At 36.2% G+C, this 18,893-nt stretch overlaps 1 protein-coding gene across 36 annotated transcripts in view; it reads left to right on the top strand.

Annotated features, from left to right (window-relative positions):
* LOC141406934 (histone demethylase UTY) overlaps window positions 1-18,246 on the top strand; it is a 212,305-nt gene extending 194,059 nt beyond the window's left edge. For 20 of the 36 annotated variants that reach the window (XM_074030510.1, XM_074030507.1, XM_074030503.1 and 17 more), the window contains 3 exons: window positions 13,194-13,320; window positions 15,476-15,661; window positions 16,792-18,200. In XM_074030510.1, coding sequence (XP_073886611.1) covers window positions 13,194-13,320; window positions 15,476-15,661; window positions 16,792-16,818 — 340 coding nt within the window. In that variant the 3' untranslated portion in view covers window positions 16,819-18,200. Of the gene's footprint in view, window positions 1-13,193; window positions 13,321-15,475; window positions 15,680-16,791 lie in introns of all 36 variants that reach the window. The other 16 variants (XM_074030498.1, XM_074030508.1, XM_074030502.1 and 13 more) reach the window with 4 other exon arrangements.
* The last annotated feature ends 647 nt before the right edge of the window (window positions 18,247-18,893 follow it).

The raw sequence follows: 18,893 nt of genomic DNA, 5'->3' as shown, positions 1-18,893 counted from the left end.
CACTCAGCCTCAATGACAGAGTGAAACTGTGCCAATAAATAAATAAATTAATTAATTAATTAATTAATTTTCTGAAATTTAAACAGTTCAATTCCAAAGAAATCAACGTAAGTTCATTTGTTACATATCCTTTGACTATCATTTAAAGCATTACTTATATTTCACTTTAAAATTTGCTGTCTTAAATGTACATATACTTTCATTCATTATGCTTCTTATGATGTAACAACTGTTATTTGTTTTTCTTTGACTTTGTAGATAGACTTGGGAGGTGTTCTATTTAATGTCACAGGAAAGTGTTAAAAGGAGAGCAGCCTAGAGCAGTGGTGAGAAATCTAAGCCCTGGAGTCTGATCTGCATATAGTCTTGGTTTCTTCACTTTCTTTGTCTTGGGATCTCATGACCAGTTACTAAACTTCTATAATTCTTGCTTCCTTTTCTGCAAAAGTAACAAATAGTAACAATGTCTTAAATGATTTTTCAGGAATTATTTGGGCCTTAGAATAGAGAGTGGTCTAAATATGTTTTCAATGTGTGAACTACTAATGTTTCAATTGGCACTTATGCCACAATTTTTTCCAACTCAAAAAGTAAACTTTAATAATAGTAATTATTTTAACTGTGTGTAGGACTTTTTCATATTGAGTTCAGATAATATGTTTCTCATTTATTGAGCACAAATTGTTCAGCCCTTTGCATATCATAATAGTTTTATATTGCTACTTTAACAAAATACTACAGATTTCCTGACCAGATTTATTAAAAAACATAAATTTATTATCTTAAAATTATAGGAAAAGATTATAAGGAAGAAACTGTTGGCTTGTGTTTTCTAGCTTCTTGAGAGTGTACATTCCTTGATTTATGGACACTTTCTTTCTTTGAAACCTGCAAAGTCTGATCATGTCTTTCTCACATTGCATCATTCTGACATTAATTATTCTGTTTCCTTCTTTTATTTTTATGGCCCCTTGCCATTATATTGGACCCCACCAGATAATCCAGGATAATTTTATGTCAGATTTCAGAGTCAGCTAATGAGATACCTTAGATCTGCAAATTTAATATCCTTTGCCTTGCTGCATGACATAATCACAGATTATGGGAATTAAGATCTGGACATCCTTGTTAAGAAGGTGGATGTGGTTGTCATTCTGCTTACTGTATTTATGTTAACACTCATATTATCTTACTCTTCATAGATAAATAAATAATGATAAAATAGATATCATTATTTCCTTTTTATAGGTGAGGAAAATCAGACCCAAACAAACTAGTTTACTACAAAGTAATGGATACATAGACACTAGAACCATGTTGTTTGTATTTAAATCCCAGCTTCCTTTTTTGTATACCTGAGTTTCCTCACTTCCTAACATATTTCTTTATGAATCTATAGTGTGCATCAATTGCCCAGAAAAATAAAGCCCCTTATTGTTACACTTTTAAAATTGTTTTATTTTGATATATTTATTTCTAATCAATACTTTTCCTTATTCTAATATTACAAGTGTATTTTATTTCAAGTATATTTAATCCTATACTCTGAATAAAATCTAACTCTAAAATACCTCTTTTTAGAAGGCTTCATTTCTCTAGCCCGTTGTCCTTGCTATCCATAGTCATCATCATCTTAAGTGTCTTATCATTGTACAAATAGGTTATTGATTAGGTTAGAATACACTATATACAGTATGTAGATTAGGGTTTTTGTTTGTTTGTTTTTGAGACAAGGTCTCACTGTCACCCAGGCTGGAGTGCACTGACATAATCTTGGTTCACTGCCATCTCCACCTTACAGGTTCAAGCAGTCCTACTACCTTAGACTCCCAAGTAACTGGGACCACAGGTGCCTGCCACCACACTGGCTAATTTTTTGTATTTCTGGTAAACACAGGGTTTTACTGTGTTGCCGAGGTTGGTCTCAAACTCCTAAGCTCAGGGAATACCCTGACTTCCACCTCCCAAAGTGCTGGGATTACAGGTGTGAGTTACCACACCCAGACTTGTACACTATGTAGAATAGAATGTACAATGTATTTCAAATAGAATTGTCAGGTTTATCAAATGTTTAGTGAAATTGTTGATAGTTATTGTGATACCTTGGTTTTTGTCTCCTTAGATTAAAATAGTTTAAACAAGAGACACACAGCAAAAGAGGTGTGGCATAGAGTAATTCTTTGCAAAAGAAAAAGAGTGTCTTGATATTAAGGTACAGAATAGAGAGAATACACCGAGAGAGACAGAGAGAGAGAAGACATCCTGAGAGGGGATGGGCTGCTCATAGGTATGAGATATCAAAGCCTGCCCTGAAGGAGACTCCCGGTATGGGAATCTTACATGATTATTCATAAGGAGGTCAGAAAGATGTTGCTAGTAAGCATGTTGTGGGTGGTCCTCTGGGTGCACTGTAGGTATTTGTTCATATGTCACATGTCTCATTAGCATCTTAATCTTTACCCATGGGTGTGCTTTTTTGTATTAAAATGAGCAAAGAGTCATTTGAAGGTAGGTAAAATCTTCAAATGTACATAAAATCAAAATGTACATGCTCTTTAGAGGGAGAAGTTCTACTGAAGATAGCTTAGGTTGAATAAGCTCAATGACAATGCAAATGCTAAGGCTTACTGTGTTGGCTATAAGATCACCCCTGTTGCAGTAGCTTCCCAAGAACACGGCCATTTCCTTGATTACCTATTCTGCCCCAAAACATTATTTAGGCTTTTCTTTCAATGCAGAAGCCACTTTTATTCCATGCCTTTTCATATATTCTTTTATCCAAACAACTAAAAGAAAGTCTTAAGAAATAAGATTGATTTGACTCTAGGAGGTGGCTGGCAAGATGGCTGAACAGGAACAGCTCTAGTCTGCAACTCCCAGTGAGATCAATGCAGAAGACAGGTGATTTCTGCCTTTCCCACTGAGGTACCCTGCTCATCTCATTGGGACTGGTTAGAAAGGGGGTGCAGCACACAGAGGCCGAGCCAAAGCAGAGTGGGACATTGCCTCACCCAGGAAGGGGTCAGGGAACTCCCTCCCCAAGCCAAGGGAAGCCGTGAGGGGCTATACCATGAGGAATGGTGCAGTCGACTCAGATACTACGCTTTCCTCACGGTCTTCACAATCCGCAGACCAGGAGGATTCCCTCAGGTGCCTACACCACCAGGGCCCTGGGTTTCAAGCACAAAACTGGGTGGCCGTTTGGGCAGACACCAAGCTAGCTACAGTTTTTTTGTTTGTTTGTTTTGTTTTGTTTTGTTTTGTTTTTTCATGCCCCCAGTGGAGCCTGGAAGGGCCACCAAGACAGAACAGTTCAATCCCCTGAAAAGGGGGCTGAAGCCATGTAGTCAAGTGTTCTAGTTTAGTAGAGCCCACAGAGCCCAGCAAGCTGAGATCCACTGGCTTGAAATTCTTGCTGTCAGCACAGCAGTCTGAAGTCAACCTAGGACGCTCAAGCTTGGTGTAGGGAGGGGTCTCTGCCATTACTGGGGAGGGATGTCTGCCATTACTGAGGCTTGAGTAGGCAGTTTTCCCGTCACAGTGTAAACAAAGCCTCTGGAAGTTCACAATGGGCAGAGCCCACTGCAGCTTGACAAGGCCGCTATAGACTGCCTCTCTAGATTCCTCCTCTCTAGGCAGGACATCTCTGAAAAAAAGGCAGCAGCCCCAGTCAGGGGCTTATAGATAAAACTCCCATCTCCCTGGACACAGCACCTGGGGGAAGGGGCAGCTGTGGGCGCACACTTAAACAGTTCCCTACCAGTTGGCTCTGAAGACAGCAGCGGATCTCCCAGCACAGCGCTCAAGCTCTACTAAGGGATAGAGTGCCTCCTCAAGTAGGTCCCTGAACCCCATGCCTGCTGACTAGGAGACACCTCCCAGCAGGGGTTGACAGACACTTCATACAGCGGAGCTCCAGCTGGCATCTGGCAGGTGCCCCTCTGAGACAAAGCTTCCAGAGGAAGGAGCAAGCTGCAATCTTTGCTGTTCTGCAGCCTTCACTAGTGAAAACCAGGCAAACAGGATCTGGAGTGGACCTCCAGCAAACCTGCAACAGAGGGGACTATTAGAAGGAAAACTAACAAACAGAAAGGAACAGCATCAACATCAACAAAAAGGACGTCCAAACAGAAACCCCATCCGAAGGTGAACAACATCAAAGATCAAAATTAGATAACAAAGATGAGGAAAAACCATCCCAAAAAGGCTGAAAATTCCAAAAACTAGAACACCTCTTCTCCTGCAAAGGATCACAGCTCCTCACCAGCAAGGGAACAAAACTGGACAGAGAATGAGTTTGACAAATTGACAGAAGTAGGCTTCAGAAAGTGGGAAATAACAACCTCCTCTGAGTAAAGGTGCAGGTTCTCACCCAATGCAAGGAAGCTAAGAACCTTGAAAAAAGATTAAACGAATTGTTAACAAGAATAACCAGTTTAGAGAAAAACATAAATGACCTGATGGAGCTGGAAAAAACCGCACGGGAACTCATGAAGCATACACAAGTATCAATAGCCGAATCGATCAAGCGGAAGAAATCATGTCAGAGACTAAAGACAAGTTAATGAAATAAAGCGTGAAGCCGAGATTAGAGAAAAAAGAATGAAAAGGAATGAACAAAGTCTGCAAGAAGTATGAGACTATGTGAAAAGACCACACATACATTTGATTGAAAGTGATGGGGGAAGAATGAAACCAAGTTGTAAGACACTCCAGGATATTATGCAGGAGAACTTCTCCAAGCTAGCAAGACAGGCCAACATTCAAATTGAGGAAATACAAAGAACACCACAAAGATACTCCTCGAGAGAGCAACCCCAAGACACATAATCATCAGATTCACCAAGGTTGAAATGAAGGAAAAAATACTAAGGGCAGCCACAGAGAATGGTCAGATTACCCACAAAGGGAATCCCATCAGACTAACAGTGGATATCTCTGCAGAAACCCTAAAGAGAGTGGGGGCCAATATTCAACATTCTTAAAGAAAATAATTTTCACAGAATTTTATATCCAGCCAAACTAAGATTCATAAGTGAAGGAGGGAAAAAAAAATTCTTTACAAACAAACAAATGCTGAGAAACTTTGTCACTATGAGGCCTGCCTCACAAGAACTCTTGAAGAAAGCACTAAATATGGAAAGGAACAACTGGAACCAACTATGCGAAAACTACCAAATTCTATGGAGACCGTCAACACTATGAAGAAACTGCATCAACTAACGGGCAGAATAATCGGCTAGCATTATAATGACAGGATCAAATTCACACATAACAATATTAACCTTAAGTGTTAATAGGCTAAATGTTCCAGTTAAAAAGACACATACTGGCAAATTGGATAGATAGTCAGGACCTATCAGTGTGCTGTATTCAGGAGACCCATCTCATGTGCAGAGACATAGGCACAAAAAAAAAAAAGATGGAGGAAGATTTAGCAAGCAAATGGAAAGCAAATAAAAGGAAGGGTTGCAATCCTAGTCTCTGATAAAACAGACTTGAAACCAACAAAGATGGAAAGAGACAAAGAAGGGCATTACATAATGGTAAAGGGATCAATGCAACCAGAAGAGCTAACTGTCCTAAATATATATATGCAGCCAATACAGGAGCACTCAGATTTATAAAGCAAGTTCTTAGAGACCTGCAAAGAGACTTAGATTCCCACACACTAATAGTGACAATAATAGTGGGAGACCTTAACACCCCACTGTCAATATTAGATCAACAAGACAGAAAATTAACAAGGATATTCAGACTTTGAACTCAGCTCTGGACCAAGCAGACCTAACAGACATCTACAACTCTCCACACCAGATCAACAGGATATACATTCTTCTCAGCACCACATTGCACCGACTTTGAAACTGACCACATAATTGGAAGTAAAACACACCTCAGAAAATGCAAAAGAACGGACATCTTAACAGGCTCTCAAACCACAGTACAATCAAATTAGAACTCAGGATTAAGAAACTCACTCAAAACACCATAAATACATGGAAACTGAACAACCTGCTCCTGAATGACTACTGGGTAAATAAAGAAATTAAGGAAAAAATAAAGAAGTTCTTTGAAACCAATGAGAGCAAAGATACAACATACCAGAATCTCTGGGACACAGCTGAAGTATTGTATAGAGGGAAATTTTTAGCACTGAATACCCACAGGAGAAAGCAGGAAAGACCTAACATCGACATACTAACATCACAATTAAAAGAACTAGAGAAGCAAGAGCAAACAAATTCAAAAACCAGCAGAAGACAAGAAGTAACTAAGATCACAGCAGGACAGAAGATAGAAACACAAAAAACCCTTTAAAAAATTCATGAATCCAGGAGCTGATTTTTTGAAAAGATCCATAAAATAGACCACTATCCAGACTAATAAAGAAAAGAGAAAAGAATCACATACACACAATAAAAAATGATAAAGAGGAGCTCACCACTGATCCCACAGAAATGCAAATCATAATCAGAGAATCCTATAAACACCTCTATGCAAATAAACTAGAAAATCTAAAAGAAATAAATAAATTCCTAGAGACATACACTCTCGCAAGACTAAACCAGGAAGAACTTGAATCCCTGACTAGACCAATAACAAGTTCTGAAATTGAGGCATTAATTAATACCCTATCAACCAAAAAAAACTCAGTACCAGACAGATTCACAGCCAAATTCTATCAGAGGTACAAAGAGGAGCTGGTACCATTCCTTCTGAAACTATTCCAAACAACAGAAAAAGAGGAACACCTCCCTAACTCATTTGATGAGACCAGCATCATTTCGATACCAAAACCTGACAAAGACACAAGAAATAAAGAAAGTTTCATACCAATGTCGCTGATGAACATCAAGGTAAAAATCCCTCAATAAACTACTGGCAAACTGAATCAAGCAGCCCATCAAAAAACTTATCCATTGCGATCAACTCAGCTTCATTTCTGGGATGCAAGGCTGGTTCACCATACACTGTCCCGTGCCACGGGATCGTCAATGTGGACCCTAGAAGAGGGAGTGGGAACTCGGGGGGACAAGAGACACGAGAAATGGAGACAAGACAGTATCCTGATCAAGTCTCGCTTATTGGTGGCAGCGTAATGCCTTATATAGACCAGCAGGGGTGGAGGTTGGGCCAGGGCGATGATGATGGCCCTGCGGTGGGCGTGGCCAGGTAGGTTTTGGTTTCTTAGGTCGGACATCATGTTGCGCCTGCACCCTCGGCTGGTAATTTTCCCGAGCGCGGGATGGCGCCTGCGCTGTAAGTTGATCATTTTCCCTGGCGCGGGAAGATGGGTGGTGAAGAACCCGGAAGAGCACCATTTTGTACTGGCCTATGATACAGCAGAACAGGGAAGAAAGTAAATCTAGGGAGGAGGCATAAAGTGGAAATGTATAGAGCTCAGGCATCAGTCGTCAGTTATTATCGCTATGGCAGGGCCACGCGGCTCTGGACAATACACAAATCAATAAACGTAATCCATCACATAAATGGAACCAATGAAAAAAACACAGGATTATCTCAATAGATGCAGAAAAAGCCTTCAGCAAAATTCAGCACCCCTTCACAAATAGTAAACGAGGTATTGATGGAACATATCTCAAAATAATTGAGCTGTTTATGACACACCCACAGCCAATATCATACTGGATGAGCAAAAACTGGAAGCATTCCCTTTGAAAACCAGCACAAGACACAGATGCCCTCTCTCACCACTCCTATTCAACATAGTATTGGAAGTTCTGGCCAAGGTGATCAGAGAAGAAAAAAAATAAACTATTCAAATAGGAGGAGAGGAAGTCAAATTGTCTCTGTTTGCAGATGACATGATTGTACATTTCGAAAACCCCATCATCTCCGCCCCAAATTCCTAAAGCTGATAAGCAACTTCAGTAAAGTTTCAGGAAACAAAAGTCAATGTGCAAAATTCACAGGCCTTCCTGTACACCAATAATAGAGATCCACATCATGAGTGAACTCCCATTCACAATTGCTGCAAAGAGAATTAAATACCTAGGAATACAACTTACAAGGGATGTGAAGGACCTCTTCAAATAGAAGTACAAAACCACTGCTCAAGGGAATAAGGACACAAACAAATGGAAAAACATTCCATGCTCATGGATAGGAAGAATCAATATTGTTATTACCATACTGCTCAAATTAATTTATAGCTTCAGTGCTATCCCCATCAAGCTACCATTGACTTTCTTCACAGAATTAGAATAAACTACTTGTAAATTTCATATGGAACCAAAAAATAGCTCGCATAGCCAAGGGAATCCTAAGCCAAAGGAACAAAGCTGGAGGCATCACACTACCTGACTTCAATCTATACTACAAGACTACAGTAACCAAAACAGCATGGTACTGGTATCAAAACAAATACATAGACCAATGAACAGAACAGAGGCCTCAGAAATAATGCCTAACCTCTACAACCATCTGGTCTTGACAAACCTGACAAAAACTAACAATGGGGGAAGCATGCCCTATTTAATAAATGGTGTTTGGAAAACCAGCCTATATGCAGAAAACTGAAACTCAACACCTTTTTTACACCTTATACAAAATTAACTTAAGATGGATTAAAGACTTAAACGTAAGACCTAAAACCATAAAAATCGTGGAAGAAAACCTAGGCAATATCATTCAGGATGTAGGCCTGGGCAAAGGCTTTATGACTATAACACCAAAAGCAAGGACAACAAAAGCCAAAATTAACAAATGGGATCTAATTAAACTAAATAACTTTTCTGCATAGCAAAATGAACAGGCATCCCACAGAATGGGTGAAAATTTTTGCAATCTATCCATCTGACAAAGGGCTAATATCCAGAATCTACAAGGAACTTTACAAATTTACAAGAAAAAAAAACAACCCCAGCAAAAAGTGGGCTAAGAATATGAACAGATACTTTTCAAAAGAACATATGTATGCAGCCTACAAACATGAAAAAAAGCTTATCATCACTGATAATTACAGAAATGCAAATCAATACCACAGTGAGATACCATCTCACACCACATAGAATGGTGATCATTAAAAAGTCAGAAAACAACAGATGCTCACGAGTAGGGTGGAGAAATAGGAACGTTTTTATACTGTTGGCAGGAGTGTAAATTAGTTCAGCAATTGTGGAAGACAGTGTGGTGCTTCCTCAAGTATCTAGAACCAGAAATACCATTTGACCCAACAATTCCATTACTGGGTACATACCCAAAGGATTGTAAATTATTCTACTATAAAAACACATGCACACGTATTTATTGCAGCACTGTTCACAATAGCAAAGACTTGGAACCAACCCAGATGCCCATCAGTAATAGTCTGGATAAAGAAAATGTGGCATATATATACCATGGAATACTATGCAGCCAAAAAAAAGGATGAGTTCATGTCCTTTGCAGGTACGTGGAGGAAGCTGGGAACCATCATTCTCGGCAAACTAACACAGGAACAGAAAACCAAACACTGCATGTTCTCACTCCTAAGTGGAGGTTGAACATTGAGATCACATGGATACAGGGAGGGGAACATCGCATACCAGGGCCTGTCAGAAGTCAGGGATTAGGGGAGGAATAGCATTAGGATAAATACCTAATGTGAATGACAGGTTGATGTGTGCAGCAGACCACCATGGCACATATGTACCTATGTTAACAAGCCTGCATTTTCTGCACATGTATCCCAGAGCTTAAAATATAAAAAGTAAATAAATAAATAAGATTGATTTTCAAAAGTCTAGGAGTTTACTGCTTCTGTGGTTCCTAAAGTTGTTTTTTATCCTATTCCTAATACAGTTGTGCAGTAGAAGCTTTATCAGCTTCTATTTTTTTCCCACTTCAGAGCAGAGTATGGTAAAATATATAAACTTAAAGTAATTTTGTCTCAATCCTGTTGCCTTTTAGAAGTCTCAGTATTCCTGGTGTTTTATGCCTTAACAGAAGGCCACAACATGCCTGTTCATTTCCCTTCTTTTATATTTTTTAAATCGAATTTTAATTGTTGTAGCGTAAATCTATTCAAATTGAGCAAAATGAAGAAATGTCAACACTGCATTTCTGTGGCTGTGTATAGGCCATTCAGAAAATTCGAAAGTTCTCTTCGGATGAAATCTGTATCAAGGATTAGCCAAAGCCAACAGTTTATATTAAAGCAAGTCTTGAAATTTATGTTGAATCTTTTAAATATTCTTTACCTTAATACTGTTACTTTCTATGTATTCTTCCCTGCCATTTAATTGAATTAGATTCTCATTTATGTGGTCTCCATAAAAGCCTCTACCTCTCAAAATTATTGTTGTTCTTTATTCATTTCCTACTGCTGCCTTCTGAAGTGGTAAGGAATAAAAATTTATTTGAAGGAGAATACATGAGAACATGGAGCAACCACAGTTCAGTTATTCAGTATTGTTAATATAATGGCAGTTAGCTTTTAAGATTTCACTGTTGAGGCATATAATTCTCTACCATCATTCAAGTCTGCTTGTGGAATGGCTGTTGTAATATATAATAACAATATTATTATTTTTATATTAATAATATTCAACTGTTTGTTTCTGTAGTGTCTATAGAAATACTATTCATTCTTAGTGTTTACTTCTAGCAACCAAGCATTATTCTTTTGTAGTGTTTTGCCTCATTTTTATATGAAATTTCAAAACTAAGTATAAAGTAATAAAAACTGTGGTACAATTGTCAAAATAATGAGAATTATTGGAAATGAAAGTTTATCTGCTGAGGAACAAGTAGAACCAAACTGACTGCACAGAACTACGCTTCATTATACATTCATATACAGGTGTGGTGGCTCACACCTGTAATCCGAGCACCTTGGGAGACCAAAGCAGATGTTTGAGACCAGCCTGGCCAACATAGTGAAACCACGTCTCCACTAAAGATACAGAAATTCACCGGGCGTGGTGATGGGCACTTGTAATCTCAAGTACTTGGGAGGCTGAGGCAGGAGAGTTGCTTGACCCAGGAGGCAGAAGTTGCAGTGAGCCAAGATCACACCATTGCACTCCAGCCTGGGTAACAAGAGCTAAACTCCGTCTCAAAAAAAAGAAAAAGTAACCCTCATTGTCTGGGGGAACATAATGGTTTTTTAGCCCCATGGATTTTGTCTTCATGAAAGACAATTGCACAGGGTGGTGGGATGAGTGGGTAAAAAAATTGACAAATGGTGAGCAGAAGAGAGTATGGAAGACATAGTAAGAGTGAGCTTGCTTATGTAGGAAATTGGATCCCTAATCAGATAGCCTTATAACATCATGCAAACTTTCCTTTCTTGACCCCCACATTTCCCAGTTAGTAAAATGGGTATGCATGCTTCTTGCACTGAGCTGTTAGGAGAATTATGTGGCATATCTAATGTACCAATTCCATGTCTTGTGTCTGGTACTAAGCCTTCATGATTGCTACCTCTTTGTGGCACTTTATTTTCTCATTTGGAAACATGGTTGAATTTGCAAAAAACATAATTTCATAAAATTTGAAGCTTATTTTCCTGTGAAATATGACATGTTTTGAAGCACTGTTTTGAAAATATGTGCAGTAATATCCCTGTACCCAGAAGTGAAATCATGTAGGAGAAGGATGAGAGGAAGACATCAGTAGATGCTACAGATCCAGTGTGGTTTACATTCTTACTTGTTGACATGAACTGAATTTTTTACTTGTCTCCCCTGGCACCTCTTTCAGACATACAAAAACTCACAATAAGGCTCTGGTGAAATTCAAATATAGACAAAAATATGGCTTTGTTTCTAAATAGGCATAATTGCTAACAGCAAACCGAAAATTATGTATTTTATATTATACTTAAGGAATTTGTCAGGCCATGTTAGGCTTATCTTGCTGTACTTGTCTTATGTTTTTAAATGTTTCCATATTTTGTATATAATATCCCTAATGAGTTTGCCCCAGGGTTACTTATAGGAATTTTGATTTAAAAAGTAAAGAAAAGAAACATAACTAGTACCTGGCAAGCAACAAATGGCAAGAAAATATAAATTAAGGAAATTAAATCTGCCATTAATGTATATCATAATATTGTATGTAAATTTAAATTTATGTAAAGCTTAATGTATATTGTAAAATTTAACTGTTGTTATTTAGTCCCACAACAGTTTACAAAACCAAAACAGATAAAGCGTCATGCCCATGATGGTTATACTCATGGGAAAGAAAGATAATAAACAGATGTGGAAAATAATTTTACGTACTGATAATATGATTGTTTTCCCCCTAAATACTTGGTTCGTAATCCCTATAATGATGGTTTCAAGTCAATATCTGTAGTGTAATAGAGCAGCAAGCTCCAAATTAGCACAAAGCCTCCTGATTCCAGGAGGTTGTATGTTTACAAATGGTGTTAATGGCATTTTTATTAAACTCATATCATGCTTTTTAAGGTAAGTTTAGAGTTGAAATGTACCTCAGAGTATCACCTATGCCACCTCTGCTTTGAAAAACTTAGATTTGCAGGAACTTTAGCAGACAGTTTTGAGCAGTGACAGCAAATTACAGGAAAATCAGCAGTATTTGTAATTATATACAATATATTGTTATCCTCACAAGTATGTGTAGGAAAACTATAAATTATAAGAAAAGTTAGAGTGAATAATAATGAAGGATTCTACTATACGATTTTCAAATTAAAATTCAGCAAGTAATACTCTTTTGTTTTTCCTTTGTTCTTATATTGGAACTAACTTTGTATCTCATAGTGACCATATTCATAGATAATTATCTGCTGTGGTGTCAAAGTTTTAAAATCTATTATATAAATACACTGCTTGTGAGGGTATAGGCAGCCTTCTTGCCTTTCTGTAATCATAAAAATTCCAACCTATAATTCAGAACTTTTATTTCAAAGTTGAAGAAATTGACTCTTACAAAAGTTATTTTACTTGTCCAAATTAGAGCCCAAATAAAGAATATACCTTTAATTAGGGATGAGTTTATTGTAGATTATGATCATTGCATTTTTATAATCAAATGTCAGTTATTCTCAATTTTAAATATTTTAATATTGTCATCGTCCAGTGTTTGAGGAAAAGAAAAATTACCATGTGAATAGACTTAAGAACCCAGATTCTCAAAGTTGTTTCTAATTGGTATACCTTTTATGTAACAATAGTCAGTATTTAGTTACTCTCACAAATAATTTTTTCCCACAATAGGTACTGTCTTTTGAAAATTCTGAAGCAATGTCAGACATTGAGAGAAGCTCTTGTTGCAGCAGGAAAAGAGGTTATATGGCATGGGCGAACAAATGATGAACCAGCTCATTACTGTAGCATTTGTGAGGTGAGTAACTGTTTTTACTGATAGTTGTTTTGTTTTGGATTCTCTAGGTTTTGAATGTTGTTGCTTTATTTTAAATTTACCTATACTTTGATGTTATGCTTTTGATTGAAATTGACTATTAAAAGTATTAGGCTAAGTTCTCATCTGATATTTCACTAACTAGATATATTAGTAGTATCTCCTACAGAAGAATTTATTTAGTAAATCCTTACCCAAATGTTAATCATCTCAGCTTTAAACTAGGAACAGTCCATAACAAACACACAGATGCCTACAAACAGGATTTAATTCAATATTCAGGCAGGTCAGGATGAAGTCCTTTTTGGTTCATTTTATAAGACATTATTGATTTTTCTCTTGTGGCTAAGGTTTACAAGATGTACAGAATAAGCATGTGTTGCTTGCCCTGGAGAAGTTTACATTCTACTTGCAGAGACAAACTATAAATAATACATTGTAATATACATCTAACTGATGAATATGAGAGTGGATATATGTACAAACTATTACAGAAACACTGAGGAAAATGATTTGTCTGCTGTTTTTCTCCTCTCAAGCACACAGACTTAACATTTGAGTTCTTGAAGAATGTTCTGATTGCAGCAGAGAAAAATAGCAATAATTGGAGATTTATAGAACATCATTAGGCTTTAGGAACATTGTATGGATGGGAAAAGGAGTAGTGTATTCAATAAAGGTAATTAATTATTTCAATGTGGCTGGAAAGTAGATGGCAAATTCTTAAAGTCCATCAGAGTAGGCTGTGTGTGTAGTTTGCAAATCATCTTGATGCATTTTAAGGAATTCGATATATATGCTGACATAAATGAAGCTTTTAAATTTCTGAGCCGAGGACTATGTTGTATGTTTCAGAAAAAAAAGGTGGTTGATAATTGGATAGAGTGGAGATAGAAAGTAAACAAGTCAGTGTGGACACTATTAGAATGGTCTTAGGAGGTGTTAATGAAAGTCGTAGACTAGAACATAACCTTAAGAAAGTGAAAAAAAAAAAAAAGGGAGACATTCAAAAGTGTTTATTACGTTGTAAAATTACCAGAACAGTTGATCCAATGTGGGAATTATGGTAAGTAGAAGAACCCTACATTTGCAGCTCAGGTCGCTAGAGTACTGTTATTCCTGTTGATGGTAATAGAGAACTTCATGAACTGGAATTTTAACACTGTTTAAAGATGACTTAAGGTAATGAGGATTTGGCTTTTTTAACTGAAGAAATCAAGCAGAAGTCTGAGGATGCTTGACTAAGAAATTAAAAGTCTAATCTAAACCTTTAAGTTTGTAATTCTGAGATAAATTGATTAAATTCATTGGCAATTTTTAAATTGTATAAACTCACCAAAGTATATTATTATGAGCTCAAGTGGATTCTAGTTAGATGTTTTACTTCAGAAAAGTGAATGTATTTTTCTAGAATTTGAAAAAAACTATTATATTCCTCAATGTTATCCATTATTCTGGCTGAGCCTCTGCAACTCATCAGTCTTTGTCTATAAGATGTGCATTTTGTCTCTTGTTACATTAATGTTCATGAATACACTTTTGTTTTTACTTTTTTTAAATATGAGGCTTAAAACACACACTTTTTGTTATTCACCTATCAGTTTCGTTATCTTGAAAAATATCAGATTATGTGCATATTCCAAGTTTTTTTATTGTAGTTCTAGCCTTGGTGAAAATCAACCACAGTGATGTGCCCTAGACATCAAAAATGAATGACTGTGGAGCTCAGTCATTCGGGGAACACAATCCTGCAGACATAGAACACTATGAGTACTCTCACAGAAAAGTGAAAAGCAAATAATGATCACTTTTATCTGATGGTGCACTGGTATTTTGGTAAAATAAAAATACACTGACTTTTATCAAAACTTGAATTATACTTTAGTGAATGGTCATGAGTATTTAATTTTTTTAAAGACAATCTCTAAGTATCTAACGTTTTCCTTTTCTCTGGAAGTGCTGCAAAAGAAACCTGGTGTCTCAAACTCACAGCCTTGTTTTGTCTTTTTAAGTACTTGGATTTAACCAAAAATCATTGTCCAGTTCCATGTGAAGTAGAATCCTTATGGATAAAGGGCAAAAATAATTTCGGATATCACTGTCCAGTACTGTTTATTTATTTATTTATTCAATATAGGTGGAGGTTTTTAATCTGCTTTTTGTCACTAATGAAAGCAATACCCAAAAAACCTACATAGTACATTGCCAAGATTGTGCACGAAAAACAAGCAGAAGTTTGGAAAATTTTGTGGTGCTCGAACAGTACAAAATGGAGGACCTAATCCAAGTTTATGATCAGTTTACACTAGTAAGTGATCAACACGTGAGTACGCTTAGTTAGGTGGGTATAAAGCAATGATCTTTGACTTTGCTAACTGATAAATAGGTGTTAAGAAGAAACTTAAATTTTCCATTAGTGCGTACATACTGTGTAAGGAAAAATGTTAGTAGCCTTCCTCATATTTCATGTTAATTTTTCTATATGAAACTGATGTTTATTACCATTTTTGCTTCTCAGTGAGAATGCCCACAAAGAATAGTTACGCTAATTACATTTGTAAATCTCTGTATGTTTTAAAATATTTTGTAGTTGTTATGCTGCTTACATAGCTTATAAAACCTTTGTATATACATGTAGGTTACTTAATTCTTCTGTAGTAATTATCTGAAAGAAATGTGTGGGTTTTTTTCATGTACTTTGTGGTTTTAAAGATTCCCAGAAGAGTTAGCCTGATAGCACTACTTGATGGAGCTTGCTTGACTAGATTATGTGACATGTAAGACTCATGAAAAATATGTTAAATGTCATCTAGCTGTGGCATTTTCATAAGCCAGTTGCTAGCGAAATTTTAATTAACTTTAAAATTATTTTTCCACACAACTTTTCTTTTAGCGATCTAAAAAACTGGTTAACTTTTAATAGTATTCCAAAGGTTGTTCACTAAATGATGAAAAATGGAGGTAATAGCGCAGCACTCTTAAAGAACTGGTTCTAATGGATAAAATAAGAGCATCTCAACTGGGCACAGTGGCTCACGCCTGTAATCCCAGCACTTTGGGAGTCCAAGGTGGGCAGATCACCTGAGGTCAGGAGTTCAAGACCAGCCTGACCCACATGGAAATACCCCGTCTCTACTAAAAATACAAAATTGGCCGTGCATGGTGGTGGATGCATATAATCCCAGCTACTTGGAGGCTGAGGCAGGAGAATTGCTTGAACCCAAGAGGCAGGGGTTGCGGTGAGCCGAGATCGCGCCATTGCACTCCAGTCTGGGCAACAGGAGCGAAACTCTGTCTCAAAAAGAAAACAAAGAAAAGAGCATCTCTCTTAGGAAACTGTTGAGATTTCATGTGTCTTGTAAACTCACTTCATAAAAAGGCTGTCTTTTATAGTCGTGAGCTAGCAAACACTATTAAGGATTTGTATAACAAAATCTTAACTTTTATTTCTAGGCTCTTTCATTATCATCCTCATCTTGATATTGTTCCATGAATATTAAATGAGATAATTTCTGCTCTTCAGGAAATTTCTGCACCACTGGGTCTGTAGCTGTTTCATAAAACTGTTGACTAAAAGCTATGTCTATGCAACCTTCCAAGAATAGTATGTCAAGCAACTGGACACAGAGTGCTGCCTCTACTTCAGGACTTAACATGCTGACTCAGCTGTACTTCAGAAAAATAATATTAATCATATGTTTTGTGTACATATGACAAAACTGTCAAAGTGACACAGAATACTGACTTGAAGATAGCCTTTTTCATGTCTCTGTATTTCTGGGCTGATGAATTAATATTCATTTGTATTTAACCTTGCAGAATTTTCCTTAGTTAAAAACACTTTCCTAGCTGGTCATTTCTTCATAAGATAGCAAATTTAAATGTCTTCTTGATCAGCTTTTTAAAAAATATGTACTGTTACCTGAGGAAGTTTTTTACTGCTTTATGTTTTTGTGTGTTTTGAGGCCATGATGATTACATTTGTGGTTCCAAAATAATTTTTTTAAATATTAATAGCCCATATACAAAGATAATGGATTGCACATAGACAAAGAAATAAACTTCAGATTTGTGATTTTTGTTTCTAGTCTTGATACAGATTTACACTATTTATAAATACATATTTATTGCTTGAAAATATTTGTGAATGGAATGTTGTTTTTTTCCAGACTTAACTGCCATTACATACTAAGGAGTTCTGTAATTTTAAACACTACTCCTATTACATTTTATATGTGTAAATAAAACTGCTTAGTATTATACAGAAATTTTTATTAAAATTGTTAAATGTTTAAAGGGTTTTCCAATGTTTGAGTTTAAAAAAGACTTTCTGAAAAAATATACTTTTTGTTCATTTTCAAACCTAACGATTATATGTATTTTATATGTGTGTGTGTGTACACACCACGTATACTATATACAGAAACCTCAATATATAATTGTATAGATTTAAAAAGTTAATTTTTTACATCTATGATCGTTTTTGAGGTGCCTATTATAAAGTATTACTCACAGAAGTATGCTATTTTTAAAGTAAAAGTCTTTTAGTGTGATTTATTAAGTTGTAGTCACCGTAGTGATAGCCCGTAAATAATTGCTGGCAAATGTATTTTATAATAGTAGAAAACATATAGTGAGTGAAGTAAAGATTTTAAAGTAAACATTATATAGATTTGATAAATCTTGTTTATAATTAAGAGTTTCTTATGGAAAAGATTCAGAATGATGACCTCTTGTTTTAGAGGAGCAACTAAGTGACTTATTTTTTTAAAGCTAGATGACTTTGAAATGCTATACTGTCCTGCTTGTACAACATGATTTGGGGTGAAGGGAAGGAAAGCATTAAAAAATCTATATCGCTAGTAAATTGTAATAAGTTTGATTAAAACTTTTATTTCATATGAAAAACTTGCTAATTTAATATTACCTCACTTGATAATAATACTTGTCTTTTCTACCTCTCCTTTCTGAAGCATTTTTATTTTATCACATTCTTCTTTGTTAACAGCTTTCCAGAGAGCTTTAGTGAAGAATCATAGAATGCTTTAATAGAAATTATTTAAATGTCAAAAGGGAATTTATAATCTTACCTGGTGAAATGTCTTAATCATTGCATTAATGTAGTACTTTCCTCAGACAAGTTTCGAATATTTTGGCTTCCTAAAAATGGTTGTTAGAAAACTCATGAAGATATTTTATTAAGTTAGGTAATGGAAGTCTATTAGCAGTAATCATCACATATCTAATTTCAGGGGGGAAAAATGCAATTTGTAATTAAGGAAGAAAAATAGTAAGTACTTCTAGATATTTTAAATGCTGATATTCGTGTAATTTTCTTGTAAATAATCTTATTCAGAAATCATTGAGATTGAAATTCAGGACATCCCCCCACCACCACCCCCAAACAAAAACTGTAAATCAACCATCAGGAAACATCTAGAATACCATAGCTATACCTGAACTTTTCTTAATCAGTTGTTTTGTGTTACTAACATAACTTAACTCTTTTTAAGATGATTTATGGCCAGGATTACTGTTTGTTGAATTTACAGCAT

This window comes from Macaca fascicularis, chromosome Y (genome assembly GCF_037993035.2).
Source record: "Macaca fascicularis isolate 582-1 chromosome Y, T2T-MFA8v1.1".
Lineage (NCBI taxonomy): Eukaryota > Metazoa > Chordata > Mammalia > Primates > Cercopithecidae > Macaca > Macaca fascicularis.
The sequence above is the reverse complement of the archived record's forward strand: the minus strand, read 5'-3'. Positions and strand labels throughout refer to the sequence as shown.